This window comes from Eleutherodactylus coqui, chromosome 12 (genome assembly GCF_035609145.1).
Source record: "Eleutherodactylus coqui strain aEleCoq1 chromosome 12, aEleCoq1.hap1, whole genome shotgun sequence".
Taxonomy (NCBI): domain Eukaryota; kingdom Metazoa; phylum Chordata; class Amphibia; order Anura; family Eleutherodactylidae; genus Eleutherodactylus; species Eleutherodactylus coqui.
In genome coordinates, this window is record NC_089848.1 from 37,172,916 (window position 1) to 37,194,191 (window position 21,276).

Here is a 21,276-nt window from a genome sequence, read left to right on the forward strand (position 1 = left end):
CAGCGTGAGAACATCGCCTGGTTCTGGAACAGCGGAGGGTGTGTGTGTGGGAGGAGGTAACGGGACAGGTAGGTGTAGTTTTCTTTAGAACACTCCAAGCTGTCAGAAAAAGGTTTTGATACCTCACCCTTCAAACGGTATAAACGCAGTAATATTAGGTCTCGCTAAACCAGCGTTTGAGGTCCCGTTCAGAATCCCAGTAGCCGCTGCTAGAAAACAAGACTAAATAGCTACAAAATGTCGGCCAAACATAAATCGTCAGTGGGGTCCATAAGACAGATTTGATCAGCCAGGGGATGCCGTTGTCCTGCTCCCCAAGCAGGGACGCTCCGACGCCGAGCGCTGGTGTGAACAGGCACTTATGGGGTTGGATAGTAAAGGATACACCCATGGATGACCGGCATGGCAAACTTATGAATCTGTAAATGGAAAAAGTAAATATTATTTGATATCTGCAAAATTAGATATGGGAAGGATTAGCGTAGTATTGGTTTCACATGCAGGTCCTTAACAAAATTAGACAAAAAAAAATTTAAATAAAAAACACTACAGTTTTGATGACATTTTTATTTTTTAAGCCAACACCAGTAGTGGAGCCAGCAGGGAGGAGAAAACCTTCCTTTATAATTTTCTAAATCTTGTAGATCCATTTTTGGAGCTTTCAGACCAGAGATTGGATCTGCAGGAAGATCATTTGCATATTCCCTTGCATTCTGGGAAGATCAAAGAATCACCCTAAGCGGAAAGATTGCCGGGATTAGCCCGGTCTAGCTGCTCGGAGTACATCGCCAGACAGCGTGCTTAACAGTGCGCAAAGTTGTACACTTAGTATCTTATAGGTTATGTATCGTGACTACAATTCTTGACTTTTAGAAGCTTGGAAGTGGACATCAACTGACAACATGGAAGAGGAGAGCAGCCACATGGTGAGCTGCAACATATGCTATATGTTTACAGACCGACCAGAGGAAAAGCCAAACTGCACCGGCCAGAAATGTCAGCTTGAGTGTCTACTGGAGGAAAAAGTTTTGGATTTCTAGACCATGGAGTGAATTACCTATACGATGGACTGCTTGCTAGAGACAGGTTGCAACTTACAAAAACAAGGAAGCTCATTAGTAGAGCTGTAAACTAGAACAATATGGGAAGGGAAGTGAAAGGACAGATACAAATATACAGCTAATTAATACATTTGTGAACTTTGTTATTAGAAGTGGAAAGGAAACACAGACAAAAAATTCTGAAGGAAAGCAGAGGAGCAAGAGACCCCGATCACAAACTACACAAATGCACAGAGCATGGGAAACAAACAAGGAGAATTGGAGCTCCGAACACAGGAAGAGAAATATGATGTCATCAGCATCAAGGAAATTTGGTGGAATCATACACATGATTGGATACAAGGCTTGAAGGATACAACTTATTTATAAGAAACAGACCTAATAAAAGGGGAGGAGGGTGTTGCGTTGTATGTTATGAAAACATTCATCTCCACAGAGATTCAAGCTTCAGAGCTGGGAGTTCTGTAGAAACTGTTTGGGTAAGAATACAAGGAGAGAACAACAGAAAGGACACCATTGTAGGCATTTACTATAGGCCGCCTGGACAAGCAGAAGATATGGATGAACTCTTTCTACATCAGATGGCCAAGCTCTTAAAGAAGCTCAACATAGTGATCATGGGAGATTTTACCCATCCAGACATTTGTTGGGAATCTCTCAGGTAAAAGTAATGGATCCAACAAACTCTTATCCGCTCTTACTGACAACTTTATCCTCCAGAAGGTAGAAGAGAAAACAAGGAGATCTGCTATCTTGGACCTAATTCTTACCAACAGGGAGGGAATGGTTGAAGTAAGGGTATCTGGGACCTTAGGAGGCAGTGATCATGTGATCCTTGGATATTGGATAACACTGGCAAAAAGACCTGAGAAGACTTCGACCTCAAGGTTTGATTTCAGAAAGGCAGATTTTAATGAACTCAGAAAGAGGGTAGGAAGAATCCAATGGCTGGATGTTCTTAAGGACAGAAATGTCCAAGAAGGTTGGGAAATATTGTGAAATGAGATTCTCAAAGCACAACCGTTAACAATCCCTAAAAGAAGCAAGAATGGGAAGCATTTAAAGAGACCAGGATGGATGAACACAGAAGTTGCACACATGTTAAAAATGAAGAAAAATATGTTTATCAAATGGTAAGAGGAGGGAATATCTAAAGACGAACATAATGCAGTCTGAAAAGACTGTAGGGCAAGTGTCAGAAAAGCTAATAATGAATTGAGGCTTACAACAGAGGCCAAAAGCAATAAAAAAAAAGGTTTGGAGGTATGTCAAAAGCAAAAGAAAAGTCAAAGATGTTATTAGATGCTTACAAGATGAAAATAGTGAATTGGTTAAGAAGGATGTTGAGAAGGCCGAACTTTTAAATTCCTATTTTGTATCTGTTTTCGCTCAGAAAGTAGATGGAACATCAACTATCTTCCCTGTGCTATTGGGGGAATAAAAGAATGCAGGCTATCTATAAGCAGAAAGATGGTGAGGGAACACTTAGCTAACTTACATGAATTGAAGTCTCAAGGTCCAGATGAATTACATCCTAGGATACTAAAGGAAGCAGCAGAGGTAACTGCTAAACCATTCGCCACAATCTTTGAAAATTCCTTGAGAACAGGAGAAGTCCTAGAAGATTGGAAAAGGGCAAATGTTGTCCCCATCTTCAAAAAAAGGGAAGAAGGTGAATCCAGGAAACTACAGGCCTGTGAGCCTGACTTCTACATCGGGAAAGATCTTTGAACAAATTATTAAACAGCATGTATGCAAGTACTTGGATAAAAATGGAGTAATTAACCAGAGCCAGCATGGGTTTGTAACAAACAAGCCATGCCAGATGAATTTAAGTTTCTTCTATGACAGAATCAACGACTGGACACTGTATATCTTGACTTTAATAAAGCATTTGACAAAGTATCTCCCACCATACTTATTGAAAAAAATGACCAAATATGAGATTGACAAGGCAACTGGCTGAATGATCGTACTCAAAGAGTGATCATAAATGGCTGCCCATCCAAGTGGAAGAATGTATCAGGAGGGAATTGATGGGAAACCGATCAAATTTGCCGACGACACAAAGCTAGGAAGGATAGCTAACACTAGGGAAGAGAGTATTCCAGAAGATCTAGAAAAGCTTGAACAGTGGGCGGTCACTAACAGAATGGTATTTAACAAGGAGAAATGCAAAATCCTACATCTGGACAAGAAATGTGAAAAAAAGCACATACAGAAGGGAAGGAATTGAGCTAAGCAGCAGCACTTGTGAAAAAGACTTGGGTATACTAACAGATCATAGACTGAACATGAGTCAACAATGTGATGCAGCCAAAAAGGCAAACAACTCTGGGATGTATTAAGAGAAGCATAGAGTCTAGATCACGTGAGGTCATTATCCCCCTCTACACTTCCTTAGTCAGACCTCATCTGGAATACTGTGTCCAGTTCTGGCACCCCACTTTAAAAAAGACAGACAAACTGGAGCAAGTTCAGAGAAGAGTTACCAAGATGGTGAGCGCTCTGCAAATCATGTTCTATGAGGAACGGTTAAAGGATCTGGGAATGTTTAGCTTGCAGAAGAGAAGGCTGAGAGGAAACCTAATAGCGGTCTACAAATATCTGAAGGCCTGTCACAGTGCAGAGGGATCAGTCCTATTCCCATCTGCACAAGGAAAGACTAGCAGCAATGGGATGAAACTGAAAGGGAGGAGACACAGATTAGATATTGGACAGTGAGGGTGATCAATGAGTGGAACAGGTTACCACAGGAGGTGGTGAGTTCTCCTTCAATGGAAGTGCTCAAACAAAGGCGGGACAAATATCTGGGATGATTTAGCGAATCCTGCACTGAGCAGGGGGTTGGATCCGATGACCCTGGAGGTCCCTTCCAACTCTACCATTCTATGACACTTTTGGTATATAGAAGGCTGCCAATGCAAACCTTTCAATCGTCTGAAAAGGCCCAAATCTTTGGATTCAGGTTAGTTGTATCTTATGGTTATCGACTGAGCATCACAACAAGCTGCCTCACCATGAAAGATTTCAGAGGTTTTAACAAAAATCTAAAATTTGAGTTTGCAAATCTTTTAAGACAGACAACAACAGAGGGTTAATGGTAAATCGGCGGGACATTACACACTTGAAAAGCAGCAAGTTAATCAAATGGAATTACGCCGAATGCACATGGCTGGGAAGGATCCCGCAGCGGAATCAGACTGTGCCCAACCGCTGACCCCTGTGTGCTTGTCCACAGTGTTCTTTATATGTAATGCGGATGTAGTACAGATGACACAGCGCCATCGCTAGGCAAATAGGAAATCCTGCCACACAGGAGCAAGAATCGCTGGCTCGCAGCGGGGAGATGATTCAGGATCATCGCTCATCATTTAGGCTGCATAAAATCCTGAACGCTGATCGTTCAGTGTAAACAGCAGCCGTTCAGTACTGAACAGCCGCTATGTTAAATGATTGGAGGGGGCGGGGAGAGCAAGGAAATCTCCTCCAGCTGCTCCGCTGCGAGCCAACGATACTCGATCCTGTGCAGCAGCACCAGAGTACATGGGGGGGGGGACGAGTATCGGGCATCATGTGCATACACTGAAGTTAAAATATTGCCTGTAAAGCGTCCCATTTCCTGTTAAAAAAATTGAAGGTGCAAAAAAAAAAACCCCAGAAATGTGACATTTCAGCAGGCTACAAAACCGTGGTGAGGACACAGCCTAATGATACTGTAAATCAGTGACATTGGTATTCTTTACCTCAGGTTGGGCAGAAAATTCTCGAAGTAGATGGCCGTTCCAAACAAATCTCTGATCTGCCTGGAAAAAAAAATGCACTTATTAATTCCAATAAAAGTACCAGAAGTGAATGCTGCAATCACAACTGAGACGTCAACTCAGATGGATCATCAGCGTAACAAAATGTATATATGTATTAAATAATGTATATAAAAGCAAGCACTGACTGACTGACTCGCCACTAATTCTCTAACTTCCCGGTGTTGCAAAACTTAAAATTTGGCAGGAGCATTCTTTAGGTCCTAAATAGGAGAAGTAAAAGGGTCGCAACTTGATTATTCAATTCGAAGTGCGAAAGTAAGTGACCCCCTATGTCATGGAACTAATAACACATCTGAACCACACAAACATGAAATTTGACACGACCATCACCGATTGGTGGATCTTTTGTTATGAACAGTAACAGACAGACGTGTCAGGAGGGCGGAGAAGACATGAAAGCGCTGTACAGATGGACATACATGACAGACTGCTGGATTCAGCTGCCTGTCACTATATTGTGCTGCCCTCAGCCGGGAAAACTAAGGCCTCATGTCCATGGACGGATTGGATTCTGCATGCAGAAACCATTTGCGGCTAGCAGATGCAGTAGTTTTTCCGCGCGAATGTATGCAAATGCACTGCGGATCATCCGCGTGGAAAAAAAATCCGCAACCCCACCTGCCAGCCGTTTCCTCACCTCCCTAGTTGATTTTAACCTTCAAATCCATAGTGCATCTGTAATTGTATTTGCGGATGCACTGTGGATCGTCCGCACCCATTGACTTCTATTGAGCCCGTCTGCACTGAATGGAGCGCGCTGCAACTTGTTTTCCACATCAAACGCAAATCAAATCTGCATGCTTAAATTCCGCTGTGGGCATGATGGGGCTTAAGGGGCCCAACAGCTTCTGCTCACTTGTAGCACTTGGAAGTACAAGGAATCATCGACCTGCAAGCGCCAGAAGCGGTGATTTATGACATCTCCTACATATATCTCCGTGCAGATAGAGTCCTGCTTACGTTCCTTAAACTTGTAAGTGTGTAATAGTTTGCTTTCTCTTACCCTTTCCAGAAGGCTCATTTCTTGGAATTCTGGACTTGTGTTGGACAATCTCTGCAGAGTATGGGTAAGATCATAGGAGGTGGAGAAGTAGAACCCGTCCACGCTGAGCACATGGTTGATCATGGAGAGGAACGCTTTATTGTCCTGTAACTGAAGAGGAGAATCAGGTCAACATTCTTCACTGAAAAACCTACATACCGAGCAAAACGGGTGAAATATAGTAAAAGCGTGTTACAAAGAAACAGCAAACTGAGAAGTTCACAAGAAGCGGGCTGCAAGCGGGCGTACTTGCATTGTGAAATCCGGCACGGGCGTCCGCCCACAGATTTTGCAGCAAATACTGCCCATAGCATGCTATGGAAATGCCCTTTATACTGCACACGAGCGGAAATAGATTGCAATTTTTAGCTTGTAGAAAAAGGAAAAAATAAATAAATCACAGCATGCTGTATTTTTGAGCAGCTTCCATTGAAGTCAATGGAAGCAGTCCGACCTGCAGCCATTCTGCAATTAACATTGCAGAAAGGTTGCTGGATCCGCGTCATCGCCTAGCGATGGATCAGGAAGATTTGTACTCTGTATGTCCGTTGGCTGAACAGCCGGATCATCCACGGTACAGAAGAAAGAAGAAAACAGGTATGTGGGGTCACCGGCCGGGCACAGGGTCGGATTCTGCTGCGGTATCCCGCAACCACAATCCAACCCATTCGTGTGCAGTCGGCTAAAATCAGTAGAGGAATAGGTCGTCTTCCTAATCAACAGAATTTTCAAATATGACACTTGCACATATCCACGAGCAGGTGAAAAAACAAGCACAATGAAAGATGGCAACAGTCAAAATATGTAAGGCCAAAAAAAAACCCACGACACACGTTCAGCCTATTACCCTCCAATGTTCATCCAGAGGAAGGCAAAAAAAAGGGAGGCAGAAGCCAATGTTCCCCATTTAACTCCTTTAGTGGCATGCCCGGAAAATCTCCAGGGCTTGCTGCACTGACCATACAGTTAGACCCTGAAGATTTCTGTGGACAGCTCTAGTGCTGAAATGTGCAGAGCACTGAGCTGTCATATGAAATCTTCCAGGGTTTTTACTGCATACACAGCGCAGCCTGCCATAATACCAACTTTCAAATTATTGAATTCAATGAATGGCAGAGCGCTGCCTGTGATTGGCTGAGCATTGTGACCAATCACAGGCAGCGTCCAGCTGTCATTCTATGAATGGCTGAGCGCTCAGCCAAATCAGACACAGCGCTTTTAGCAGGATCTTCAGGGCAGTGCAGGGAGACAAGTGGCAAGACCTGCCAGATCCCGAAAGCGACAGAGAGGGGAGTATTTTATTTATTTTATATTATATATATATATATATATATATATATTTTTTTTTTTTTTTTTTTTTTACGCATGCTAGGGAGGATTTTTTTAGGGTACCATTTGGAGAGGTGAATATATATATATTATTATTTTTTTTTTTAACATACATACTAGGGATGATTACACTCCCAAGTTCAGAAAAGAAAAATCATATTTAAATTGCTAATTAAAAACAAAAAAAGAGCTTGGTCACTAAGGAGTTAACTATTCTGCCAGTTCTAGATTTCTATTGGGATGTGCTGACCTCATTTATCCTTTTTAGTTCTAACTGTACTAACCCCTCCCCTGCTATTTCCATTACTTAGTCACAGGTCGCTGTCTACACAGTCTCGCCTTAAGCTTACATCCTAGGTCCCTGAAATCATTGTGCACCATGACCACTGGATCCTCACCAGCTCTTCCCAGCAATCTGTCATCCGGATCCACGATGTGTCAAACTCCAGCGCCAGGAAGACAACACACCGTTCGATGATCCCGGTCTTTGTGGCAGATTGCCCTGTCTGTCCCCCTAACAGAGTCCCCCACTACCAGGACCTGTCTAGCCTGCCCTGCGCTCCTATTCCCCTTATTACTAAAGCAGACATCACCATCGCGGTCAGTGGCCATAGGTTGCTGCAGCAGTGCTAACCCTGTAATGGCATCCCCCTCCTCTGCCAACTTGGCAAACATCTTGGGGTGTGCCAGTTCAGGACTAGCCTCCCTGGATCTCCTCCCTCTATCCCTCCTCCTGTCACCCAGCTAGCTGCCTGCTCATCCTGCACCCCCATACTTCCATCTACCCCAGCGAGTGCTGGCTCAGTTATCCTCGGTGTCAATGGATCTCAGTGTTGTAATCCACACATTTAGATCCAGGATCTCTGCTTCCAAATGTACAACAAGCTCACATTTTGTACAGCAGTATGTACCTGGCTGGTCAAGGACGGCATGCACGGCACAAGATGCACACCGGACGCCATGCATGGCACGAGATGCACACCGGACGCCATACATGGCACGAGATGCACACCGGACGCCATACATGGCACGAGATGCACACCGGACGCCATACATGGCACGAGATGCACACCGGACGCCATACATGGCACGAGATGCACACCGGACGCCATACATGGCACGAGATGCACACCGGATGGCATTGTCAGTCATGGAGCTCATCGTAAACGGGGATCATACAGATAGATTAGATAAAAGTAACATATGCAAACATTTCAAATAAGCAGTAAATAAGTTAGTCTTCCAAAGTTCCTGAATCCAAAGTCACTGATACCAAGTCACACACTTGACATAATAGATTTAGAAGACCGTACACGAAGAATACAACCGCACGCCCACTTAATAGTTACGTGTAAATAAGCCTCAGTGCTCAAAACTTGTTCGAACTTGAGCAATAATCATTCAGTGTGAATTCGGGAAAAAACAAACAAATGCTCACTTGTCTTCAGCGTTTTGTTTAAGCTGACTTGTCAGCCAAGAGAGGATGCTGGACAACCGACATGACCCTGGCCTAGTGGGTTCTTCTGGGATTGCCTATCTGGGCCATTATGGTAGCGTTCTTTAACTGGCAAAAGCAAGAAAATGGCAGCAGGGAGATATAGTGACTGGTAGCGGAAGACAGAGTTGCAGGGGGCACAGCAGGACCTAAGGCTGAGGGGGAAGAGCAGGATCTGGCCAACTGCCGATGTACTTCCGGGAGAAAGTCTGCCCCTTCCAAGACGCTAACAAGTCGTCCCACCCTCTGGCTTCAGCCTGTGGAGGTGCAGCTAGCCCTGAAGGGAGAAAGGCGGCGGAAGAGCAGTTTTCTCCCCAGCACAGGTGAGGAAAGAGGGGAGACCACGGTAGAGTCATGCTTCAAAGAGTTGGAAGAGGAACAAGGAGGATGGGGGAAGCCAAGGAAGACCTCCTGACTACATGGCTCCAGGACATAAGGAAACCCTGAAAAAGGAAAGGATGTCTCCCAGACAGTGGATGGGAGAACGAAAAGTGTCCCAGAGGCACATGGCAGGGAAGTTGCCACACTTACTAAGTCTGGGATATTTACTTGGGCTGAGGTACATAATTTCAGAAATAATCAGCTGGCCAGGATAGTAGGAGTCCAGCAGTGTTCACCCCAACTCATCGCCCCTTGGTAAGGTAGGGAGTACTCCGGCTGGGAGGACCCTAAAGATGTTGGAAAAGTATATTGCATACTCAGCATGGATCTGAGCGCAGGAGTTTTCATTTTATTCATTTCTTGTTATACTGAACCATTCACTTTGGATTACAGAACCTCCCAGACTCTCCCCCCACTCTGTGGATACTTTAGGTCTTCCAAGTGCTTTCACCATTTGGCATACAGGGTCCAGCTGCCCACACCAGGCGAGTTCCTACCAAGATATTGTTTTTTTAAGCATTTACTTGTATTTCTATATTTCGAAGCGCTGTTTACGCATTGTCTTGCCCCACAGCAGTTAGGGCACGTTTGTGACTTGTGTTCCTCTGGAGGCAGGGCAGGTAACACAGAGGTTAGAGCCACACTGTTCTCCCTCATGTGGGGCAACGGGGTGATTTGGTGCCAACCCTTTATTCCCAATCTAAAAGGAGAAAAAAAAACAAAAAAAACAGACATAGATAAGAGAAGCCCTGCAGAGCAGGAGGTCCACCTCCTATGGACACTAAGCTAAAACTAACTTATCTCAGTGCCTGCAGGAGGGGCGTAGCTGGTAGGAGGGATTAGCTCTTCTGTGCTAAAGGTCCAACTCCTATTGGCGGTAGCTATACCAAACGTCTTGCTGTGTCCCCCAATGAGACAGACCAGAAATAGAGGGATCGAGTGTTTTCGAACAAGGCATGGTCATAGTGCTATACTGGCTGCAACCAACATTTTCAAAAACTGCCAACATTTTGGGCTTTTACAACAGTGTTAAAAATATACCAAAAATGGTGTGATCAAGGAAGAACATATAAGGAAATGGGATCCTATGTATTAAAACAAATCGCTGATTTAAGGGGTCAGAAGAGGATGTTCAGAATCTTCTGATGGACAGTCAAGCAAATTGCAGCTCAACACAACACTGGTGGTCCAACTAATCTGTCCAAATGCACAACTCATCATTCCTTAGCACGATGACCTATAACAGACGACCAATTCAACTGCCATTGCTAGGAGAAACAGGAAAGAGACTCCAGTGGGCGAGACAGCGCAAAAGGTGGATCACTGAGTAATGGGGGATACCTTCACCTGGTTGAATGAATCAAGGTTTCTGCTGCACCATGTCTTTGGGAGGGTGAGAATCTGGACCAAGCAGCATGGATGACCACCTCCTATCAGGACACGTCAGCACCTCCAGGTAATCTGCAGCCACTATTCCTGCAGAACCCTCGCGGAGCAGTGAGAGTCGGCTAACAAAATGGCCTTCAATGTAGTATATTTAGCTACATCTTTGATATATTACATACATAGACTACCGCTCATTACCTTCAACACACAAATTGTCAATTTTTCAGCAGAGAAGCTACTCGAACGAATATGGATTTATTTAGACGGTGATCAGTGCCGAGTGTGGATGAGAGGAAACCTGGAAACCTTGCGTTAGTATATCTGTGGTACACCGAGCTGCAGAGCATGCACAGGTCTGGCCAAAACTCACCTGAGTATCAGTTAAATGTAAAATGGTCTTTTTATAGGAAATTATATCAAAATCTGTTGCCTTCCAAATGGAATGGTTGAGAAGGTCGCCCACTTTCTTCTTACGAGTAATCACCACCAAATACATTCCTGCAAAATTGAAGAGAATTGTATCAGATATAATCCACCAGAAGCGTCCAATGTAGGGAAAACACAAAACGGCTCCAAGGATCGGGGTGGAAGGAAAGCGATGCTCCAATAGCTGAACGCTTTAATTTACCATATTTACCAGCTAGAGAGCCATACAATATAGGCGGGGTCGGAACGTGTTTCGGCTAGCACGCGCCTTTTTCAAGCAAAATCTAGAAATACATCTAGATATTCAAAATAAACTTGCTCAGGATTTTTTTCCGTGTCCGACGCCGGTTAGTTGCCGTGACTGGCTGAACACGGTTTTTTTTCGGCCTCCTATACCATGTAGGACTTTGGTGGTCCAGCTGGTTGGAGATAATCATGTAGTATCAGATATCGTGTCGGGGAGAACTTGGACACCAGCCCTTACACAAATGCAAGGAGGTTCCTCACCACCCCCTGAGGAACATGGGACCCCAACCTATGTTGGCCACAAGAACGCAACGATTTGGGGGGAGGATTTTTAAGGCCCAAAATTCCCAATTTTCAAAAGCCATCATTTTTCTGTTGAAATGGCCATATGGGGGGGGGGGGTGTTTTTTTTTGCGTGGTGAACTAGTTTTTATTGGCATCATTTATGGGTCCATAGAATGTATTGTAGAAAACAATCAATTCTACCATTTTTGTTTCCTCACAGCGTTAATCATGCAGCATAAATGGCAAATTCTCTCAGCGTGTTGGTACAAGGACTACAATTTTTTAGGTTTTTCCACTTTTGTGCAATAAAAACCTTCATTTTTCCATAGACGGATCTCTAGGAGCTGTTTTTTTTTGTGACTAGCTGTATTTTTTTTTTTTTTTATTGATACCATTTTGGGATACATACAGATTTTTTGATCACTTATTGCTTTTTTTTGGGGGGGGGGGGGGGGGGGGCAAAATGAACAAAGCATTTTGCCTATGTTTAGATTCTTTTTACCATTTTTTTCCCATGCAGGATAAATTTGGGCGTTCAGTTTATTGTACAGGTAGTTATGGTTACAATGATGAGGTGTTTAATTTTTTTTTTTTTTTTTCTATATACAAACAGGGTAAATTGCACAAAAGATTTTTTTCCCCTCTACACTTATTTTCATGTGCTTGTAGGGGACTTGAACCATAAAAGCTTTGATCGCTATGATAATACATTGCAGTACTTCTGTAATGCGATGTATTATAGCTCACAATACTCTGTCCCTGGGACGATCCCTAAAATATAACCTTTATTTAAAACTTCGGCTTCCAAATGAACAAACATATAAAGAAAAATATGACTATCCCGGCCTCCTTGTGTCTAATATCAGCAGCTGGTATAACTGCCACAACAGATCTACGCACCTCAGCCCACATGGGTTGTAGATTCGGTTTTCCCTAAGTAGGTAAATCTTATACTTAGGGATATTTTTGTAGTATATACCAGGTAGGTATCCGCTACCACATTCCCTATTTAGAGATTAGCGGGTCTGTGTGTAGATACATGCATTATTCACAGTCGAGCCCTGACGAATACCCTCGACTGATCACAACTTTAGTAGGGATCTGTACCAACTACATGGTCACTGTGGAATGACGGTATGTACCATTACTGCCAGATTTCCAGTCCTGGTACCATATGTCCGCTATCAGGACTACAGCTGGATCCAGACGTAGCGTTATACACTCAACCTTCAGTTTATAATATCCAACAGCCCAACGTCAAACATGCTGAAGTAACAGGCAAGTCTGTCCTGGAATAGACCGAAGTGCCTGAAATTAAGTCCCCAGCAGTTTGTATGATGTTGTGCGTGGCACTAGTCATCTATCATCATGTACGTATGTGCATAGGCTGCTGCTCGGTTAATGCTTATTGGTTCTGGTTCAACGCGTTTGTCGGTTCAAACGACTCCTCAGGAACCCAAAATAAACTAAACCTTCTCTGCAGGTGCCTCTATGGGGCAAACACTAGTGACCCCCACTGAGCACGTCTAGAAGATACGCTGAAGAATCCTGACTGCGGAGTGCTATGGAGATGCCTAAATGGGTTCTGGAGAAGGATACCCCTGGCCTAGATTCTTGCCTGGAGCTACATGACAGAGGATAGGCTTCTAATTCTTTGGCTGTCAGCAATCTCTCAGTCATTTAAACACCTATCTATCTGGATAGTACAGGGTTAACACAACAAACAAGACGGCAGCATGGCCTCCAGCCTCGATGGTAGAAATCCAGCAGGTGCTCCCTCCATTATAGGCCTAGCCATGTGCCCTGTGAGCAGATTGGGGCCACAATGGGGGTATTGATGAACACAGAAGAACTAGTGCTGTAAGATTTGGGAGTTTCCCTGCTTGAAACAAAGGAAACTAATGAAAGTGACATTTATGAAAAAAAACAAAACATTAATTTAATTTTTCACCTGCTTTATAATAATTTTTGCAAACAACTGGGGTCAGAACGCTCAGACCATACCTAGATGAATGGTCTAAGGGGTATAGATTTCAAAACGGGATCACTTGTGGGGGCTTGATGGCTCTACAAGTGAGCAATGGGGCCCGGAATGTATTCCGTCGTGCCCTGAAAGCCAACGGGTGTTCCCTCCATTATAGACCGAGCCGTGTGTCCTGTAGGTAGATGGGGGCTACAACGGATAGTTTCTGAACACGGGACAAACAGGGGGATCCATTTTGGGGTGCAAATCCTCATTTGCATGTGCACTATACAAAAAAAAAAAAAAAAAAAAAGCTTCCCAATACATTAAATAATACAACTCGTTCCGCAAAAAAACAAGCCCTCAGACACCGACGTCAATGGTTAAATAAGTTATGATTTTTTTTTTTTTTTAACCCCTTCCCTCCCCATGACATTAGGGTACGTTATGGGAGAGGGGTAGTTCCCACAAAATGACGCATCCTTACGTCAGAGGAATAGCGCAAGATCATGACAGATCTCGTGCTATCCCGCAGCGGGTACCGGCTGTGAGTCATAGCCGATCTCCCACAGCAGCAGCGGAGATGCGCCCCCTGCTGTTAACCCCTTCCCTGTCGCGATCTATATAAATCGCGGCATGGGAAGGGTTCACAGAGGGAGCACGCTGCCTCTGTGAAGTTGCCGGGCTCTCGCGATATAATCGCAGAGAGCCCGGCCTGTTGCGTCAGACACTGGCGTCTTGTGTTGCCAGTGCCTGGAATCGCTGTATAAGCGATAAGGCATGGCAGGCCTTATCCAGCGATCATCAGTGCTGTGCTTTAAGTCCCTCAGAGGGACATAGATGGTGTAAAAAAAAAGTTAATAAAAACGTACAAAAAAAGACAATGTAAAAAAAAAAAAAACAAAGAAAAAACACTTTGTGCTTTTTCTCATATTAGCATTAAAAAAAAAATTAAAATGGCACATATTTGGTATTGATGCGTCCGTAACGACCTGTACAAAAAGTTAAACATGCTTTTTATTTTGTATGGTAAAAAGCATTAAAAAAAAAGAAAAAAAAGCTAAAAAACAGAGGCAAAATGCTAATTTTTAGCATTTTGCCTCACAAAAAAATGCAATAAAAGTGATAAAAAAAGTATATTCCCCAAAACGATACCAATAAAAACTACATCTCGTCTCACAAAACATAAGCCCTCACAGAGCTCCGTCCTTTGTAAAATAAAAAAGTTACAGGACTTTGAACGCAGTGATATAGAAAAAAAAAAAAAGTCCAAAAAAGGGTTTTTATTGGTTTCTATTAAGTGGGAAAAAAAAACCCAAAAAAATATAAGAATTTTGGCATCATTGTAACCGTACCGACCCGCAGAAAAAAATGGATTGTCATTTATGCTGCATGATTAACGCTGTAAAAAAAATAATAACTAAACAAAAGTCTGCAGCAGAATTGATGCGTTTTCTCTCCCTGCGATTATAAAAAAAAATAATAAAAGTTTTACAATATAGTCAATGTACCCAAAAATGGCACAAATAAAAACTACAGTTCACCCCACAAAAACAAGCCCTTATACGGCCGGGGCGACACAAAAGTAAAAAGGTTAAAATGGAGATTAAAAATCGGCCAAAAATCGTTGCGTCCTTAAGCCCAAAATAGGCCGTGTCCATAAGGGGTTAAAGGGTGGGGTTGGGTGGGCCCTCGTATGGCTAAATACCCTCTGCCATATTACTTTTGATATCTGTGCCAGGCACATTTGGTAGAGATGAATGATAAATAATGACCATTTCCGAGGACTCTTCCTGCTTCTGTCCGGCGTGATCCCTACTATTAGCCTAAAAACTAAGAACATTTTACTGTGTAACCAGTATTTACTGAAGGGGTGGCCCACACACATTTACCACTAATCCACAGGGTAGGTGGTGTCTGACTGTAAGGACCACCACTGATCTCCAGAATGGGGGCCGGAGTCTCTGGTTTGGATGGAGTGTACTGCTGCTCCACTCACGTCTATTGAACTGATGGCGCTCCGCTACCTCCATAAGCCGTGACTCTGCATGCGTGACCATCGTCTTATAAAAACTGGGGGATCTCCATTCTAGTGACTGCGGGGGAGGGGCCAGCAGCGTGGCCCGCAGAGACCATGCGTTATCACCTATCCTGAGAACAAGTGAGAGATGTTTTTAGACCAACCCCCCCTTTAATTGAACAGGAAGGAGGTAAGCCACAGGATTAGTTGTTCCCATTCATGGTCAGACACGATATAAACCTTGATGTTCAGGTTGACCAGTTCACCATTATTTGCCCCCAAGTTCCCCTGGAACATGTTTACTCACCTGCCACTAATCGTACCGTCCCCAGGATGCCACATATTTGCCTTGTGATCGCTGACGGTGGGATGTCCTTCTTCACTGCAAGATATGATGAGTACGGTTCAGTTATTACATGTCGGCAGCCAGAGTATCCTCCAGGAAAAGTCATTTAGCTTAAAGGCGCCAATCTACAATGTAGCTGCGGCGTGATATTAGATATGATGAGTACGGTTCAGTTATTACATGTCGGCAGCCAGAGTATCCTCCAGGTAAAGTCATTTAGCCTAAAGGCGCCAATCTACACTGTAGCTCTGGCGTGATGTTAGATATGAAGCCGTGTGCGTGGCTTATCACCACCAGCGCAATAGATTCTCTTGTACACAGCAGAACCCACTCCTTCGGTTGACAAACAAACACTAAGAATAGGTCAACCATCTGCATTTAAAGAAAACCCCCCGGAAGTCTGTAAACGGAGGGACTAGTGAGTAAAGACTCCATCCAACCAAGTCCCACTGTGGGGCGACTGCTGGAGCCACGGGGTTACTCCAGGTTTAGGTTTGATTCAGGACTAGCGAGACGTCCGAATACAAACGAGCGGCAGATCATTAAAGCATCGATCCATACCTGTAAGAGTGACCTCTGTAGACACCCTGTCAATGGCAAGAACGTCATCAATGCCGTCATCACAGGCTTCCACAAAGAACTTCTCCGGTGTGGTGTGCCTAGAGGGGATGAAGAACAAGCCGCACACATTAGGGTAGCAATACAGACCGTGGCTGCTCCAGGGTCAATACACACGGAGGGTGCTGCCTGGCCGACTCAGACGTAACCTCCATGTCCCTCACTACCGACTGGCGGGCTAGCCCTCCCAGCCTAAAGCTATAACCTGGACAAGTCCAGCTGTCCGTCCTGCACCCACACAGCTTGTGACCCAACGTGGCAGCTCCCACAGCTTGGCCACGCTGCACATTTCCTTCTACCGCGTTTCCCCCAAAATAAGACGCGGTCATATTTTTTTGCCTCAAAAGAGGCAATGTGTCTTATTTTCAGGGGGTGTCTAATAATACTCACCTACCGCCGGCATTCCTGTCCTCCAGCAGGCAAAATGCTCCAATTGGTCAATCGAGCGCTACATCAGCCAATCACAGCCAATGACATCCTTGAGTGGCTGTCTGAGGTTAATCCAGTGCCAGCTTTCATTGGTTAATCCATGTCAGCCAATCAAAGCATTAGCTTGCTGGAGGCGGGGTATTCAAGTCCCGCTTACAGGAAGAACTGCTCTGTTTGCTTGAAGGAGGACGCAGCAGCGATGGAGACCAGCGTGAGGACCGGAACGCTGGCGGTAGGGGAGTATTTTTTATTTTTTTTTGCACTATAAAGTTTTTCTTCTGAGTCTGGTGTCCTCAATACCGGTATATGGTGGGGGAGGGGCCGGCCGGGGCCGCTGGGCGAGGACAGGTGAGGTTTGTCGGAACTGAGGAAAAAGACTGAAAACTCAGAAGGGCTGAAGAACAAACAAGAAGGTCGCAGGAGCAAAGGACTGGTTTTATGTTAGCAGCCAACGAGAGGATACAAAGTGGAGCCCTAAACATGGCCGACTGCAGGCCGACCGCTTCCAGAGCAGCAGATACGGTAACGCTCTGCCCTCGGGGGTCGCTGCCAGCGTCTGGATGTAGACAGGAGAGCCGTTGTGGAGCCGCCTCCCCGCTGTCTGCTGTTGGGTGTGGAAGAACACAGTAATAACGTGGAACGCAGCGCGCCACGGGGCGCCGACACGCAGCACGGGACGCCGGAGGGCACCGACACGCAGCACGCACCGGATGGCGCCGACACGCAGCACGCCACGGGGCGCCGACACGCAGCACGGGACGCCGGAGGGCACCGACACGCAGCACGCACCGGATGGCGCCGACACGCAGCACGCCACGGGGCGCCGACACGCAGCACGGGACGCCGGAGGGCACCGACACGCAGCACGCACCGGATGGCGCCGACACGCAGCACGGGACGCCGGAGGGCACCGACACGCAGCACGCACCGGATGGCGCCGACACGCAGCACGCCACGGGGCGCCGACACGCAGCACGGGACGCCGGAGGGCACCGACACGCAGCACGCACCGGATGGCGCCGACACGCAGCACGCCACGGGGCGCCGACACGCAGCACGGGACGCCGGAGGGCACCGACACGCAGCACGCACCGGATGGCGCCGACACGCAGCACGCCACGGGGCGCCGACACGCAGCACGGGACGCCGGAGGGCACCGACACGCAGCACGCACCGGATGGCGCCGACACGCAGCACGGGACGCCGGAGGGCACCGACACGCAGCACGCACCGGATGGCGCCGACACGCAGCACGCCACGGGGCGCCGACACGCAGCACGGGACGCCGGAGGGCACCGACACGCAGCACGCACCGGATGGCGCCGACACGCAGCACGCCACGGGGCGCCGACACGCAGCACGGGACGCCGGAGGGCACCGACACGCAGCACGCACTGGATGGCGCCGACACGCAGCACGCCACGGGGCGCCGACACGCAGCACGGGACGCCGGAGGGCACCGACACGCAGTACAGGACGCCGGATAGCGCCGACACGCAGCACGCCACGGGACGCCGACACGCAGCACAGGACGCCGGATAGCGCCGACACGCAGCACGCCACGGGGCGCCGACACGCAGCACAGGACGCCGGATAGCGCCGACACGCAGCACAGGACGCCGGATAGCGCCGACACGCAGCACGCCACGGGACGCCGGATGGCGCCGACACGCAGCACGCCACGGGACGCCGGATGGCGCCGACACGCAGCACGCCACGGGACATGCGAGCGGATGCTACCGGTGACTACAGGCGATGTACAGGAGGAACATGCGAGCGGATGCCCTAGAGGGAAGCTACAGGCGGTGTACCGGCAGGTGTACACATCTCATATCACTAGTGACAGTAATATACCCCAACTCCTCCACGGAGGGGATCACCGCAGGAGCCAAGGCTGGAGCGGGTGACAGAGGGGTTGGTGGAGAGCAGAGTGAGAGGAGAGCTCCCCCTGCAGGTGTAGCCCTGTAGTGTAATGTACCATGGGAGGCAGGTAGGTACTACCTACTGACAGACTATCCCTATAGTATATATTGTAATGTACTGTGGTAGGTAGGTGTGCAGGCAGGCAGGCGGGTAGGTAGGTACTACATAGTGACAGACTACCCCTGTAGTGTACTGCGGTAGGTAGGTATGCAGGCAGGTAAGTACTACACATTGACAGACTATCCCTCTAGTATATATTGTAATGTACTGCGGTAGGTGTGCAGGCAGGTAGGTAGGTACTATGTACTGACAGAACACCCCTGTAATGTACTGCGGTAGGTGTGCAGGCAGGTAGGTACTATGACTGCCGCCCCCGGTGATCTTGCTGCTGCCCCCGGCGGTCACTACATTCGCAGTGAGGCGCTCCGCTCGTACTCACAGCTTGAGGTTCTGGTAGAGCAGCGCCATGGTCCGCAGAGCTCGCAGTACTTCTCAGCTGGCCGGCGGGCAGACAACTCCGCGGTGTCAGACGCCTCGTACGCGCAAGTCACATTCCCTGACCTACTTCCTGCTACGTACGCCAAGGCTACGGGGGCCGGCGAGGGCAAACCCGTTGTCCGCAGTGGGAGCCGCGGTGGACGGTGCGCTGCGAGGCTCAAACTTAGTTCGAAATCAAAGGGGAAGCTGTCTTAGCGCGTGCGCGTCCCCCGGAAGTAGTCTCCGCCCTCCTCACAACATGTACAATGGCCGCCAGCTGAGTGTTGTGATGCCTCCTGCATTGTGCCAGCACTGGGGATGGGCCTGCAATGAGCTGCCAGCAGACACCCCACGAACACCTAAACAATGCAGTACTGTCAGGTGTTTCCATGGAGTCCTGCAGCAAAATCCCCAGGAGCACTGCGTATATTTACCGGGTCTTCTTATAGGGCGGCGGGCTCAGACATGGCGGCTCAGCTCCAGCATGCCTCTACGTCAGGGCGGCCCGCAGGGAGGATATGTTTTTTACTCATCTGCATCGCCGACTCATTGTGTCACATGATCACTCGACTGAAACACGGGGTGAACGGCGCGGGTGTCGACTGCGGAGGGCAGCACTGGAGGGGCAACATGGGGGAGTAGAACGTATCATAGGACACAAGGCCAGTAAAGGCTGGAACCCCCAATGAGGGAGAAGCCAATTGTCCCCATTTAAGGGATTCCATTCTGGCACTGGGAATAATCCCCGGATCACCGACCCTTCTGAAGTAATCAGGGGCCATATCATGTAATATTGTACCGCTCAAGGAGTGCGTCCGGACCCTCTTATATCGTATCACCAGCACCGCATCCGCAGGGGAGAGTTCCATAGCGTCACTGCTCTTACAGTAAAGAACCCCCTGCTGTGTCAGTGTAGAAACCTTCTTTCTTCTCGACGTAGAGGCTGCCCCAATATCACAGATGATGGGAGAGATCTCTGTACCGTCCCCTGATATATCTATACATAGTTATTAGAGCACCCCCTTGTTACAGTCCTGGGTATAATAGATGATGAGAGAGATCTCTGTACTGACCCTGATATATCTATACATAGTTATTACAGCGCCCCTTGTTCCAGTCCTGGGTATAATAGATGATGGGAGAGATCTCTGTACTGACCCTGACATATCTATACATAGTTATTAGAGCGCCCCCTTGTTATAGTCCTGGGTATAATAGATGATGGGAGAGATCTCTGTACTGACCCCTGATATATCTATACATAGTTATTAGAGCGCCCCCTTGTTACAGTCCTGGATATAATAGATGATGGGAGAGATCTCTGTACTCACCCCTGATATATATATATATATATATATATATACATATACACACACACACAGTTATTAGAGCGCCCCCCTTGTTACAGTCCAGGGTATAACAGATGATGGGAGAGATCTCTGTACTGACCCCCTGATATATCTATACATAGTTATTGGAGCGCCCCCTTGTTACAGTCCTGGGTATAATAGATGATTGGAGAGATCCCTGTACTGACCCCTGACATATCTATACATAGTTATTAGAGCGCCCCCTTGTTACAGTCCTGGGTATAATAGATGATGGGAGAGATCTCTGTATTGATCCCTGATATATTATACATAGTTATTGGAGCGCCTCCTTGTTACAGTCCTGGTATAATAGATGATGGGAGAGATCTCTGTACTGACCCCTGATATATTTATACATAGTTATTAGAGCGCCCCCTTGTTACAGTCTAGGGTATAATAGATGATGGGAAAGATCTCTGTACTGACCCTGATATATTATACATAGTTATTAGAGCGCCCCCTTGTTACAGTCCTGGGTATAATAGATGATGGGAGAGATCTCTGTACTGACCCCTGATATATCTATACATAGTTATTAGAGCGCCCCCTTGTTACAGTCCTGGGTATAATAGATGATGGGAGAGATCTCTGTACTGACCCCTGATATATCTATACATAGTTATTAGAGCGCCCTCTTGTTACAGTCTAGGGC

At 46.8% G+C, this 21,276-nt stretch overlaps 1 protein-coding gene across 1 annotated transcript in view; it reads right to left on the bottom strand.

Annotated features, from left to right (window-relative positions):
• The window catches only part of SACM1L (SAC1 like phosphatidylinositide phosphatase), a 43,012-nt gene extending 23,579 nt beyond the window's left edge, over positions 1 to 19,433 (bottom strand). The window contains exons 1-7 of the mRNA XM_066585617.1: positions 19,217 to 19,433; positions 16,369 to 16,466; positions 15,769 to 15,843; positions 10,892 to 11,019; positions 5,892 to 6,041; positions 4,808 to 4,867; positions 386 to 419 (exon numbers count right to left, since the gene is read on the bottom strand). Of these exons, the coding sequence (XP_066441714.1) occupies positions 386 to 419; positions 4,808 to 4,867; positions 5,892 to 6,041; positions 10,892 to 11,019; positions 15,769 to 15,843; positions 16,369 to 16,466; positions 19,217 to 19,245 (574 nt within the window). The 5' untranslated portion in view covers positions 19,246 to 19,433. The remainder of the gene's footprint in view (positions 1 to 385; positions 420 to 4,807; positions 4,868 to 5,891; positions 6,042 to 10,891; positions 11,020 to 15,768; positions 15,844 to 16,368; positions 16,467 to 19,216) is intronic.
• Positions 19,434 to 21,276: the final 1,843 nt, after the last annotated feature.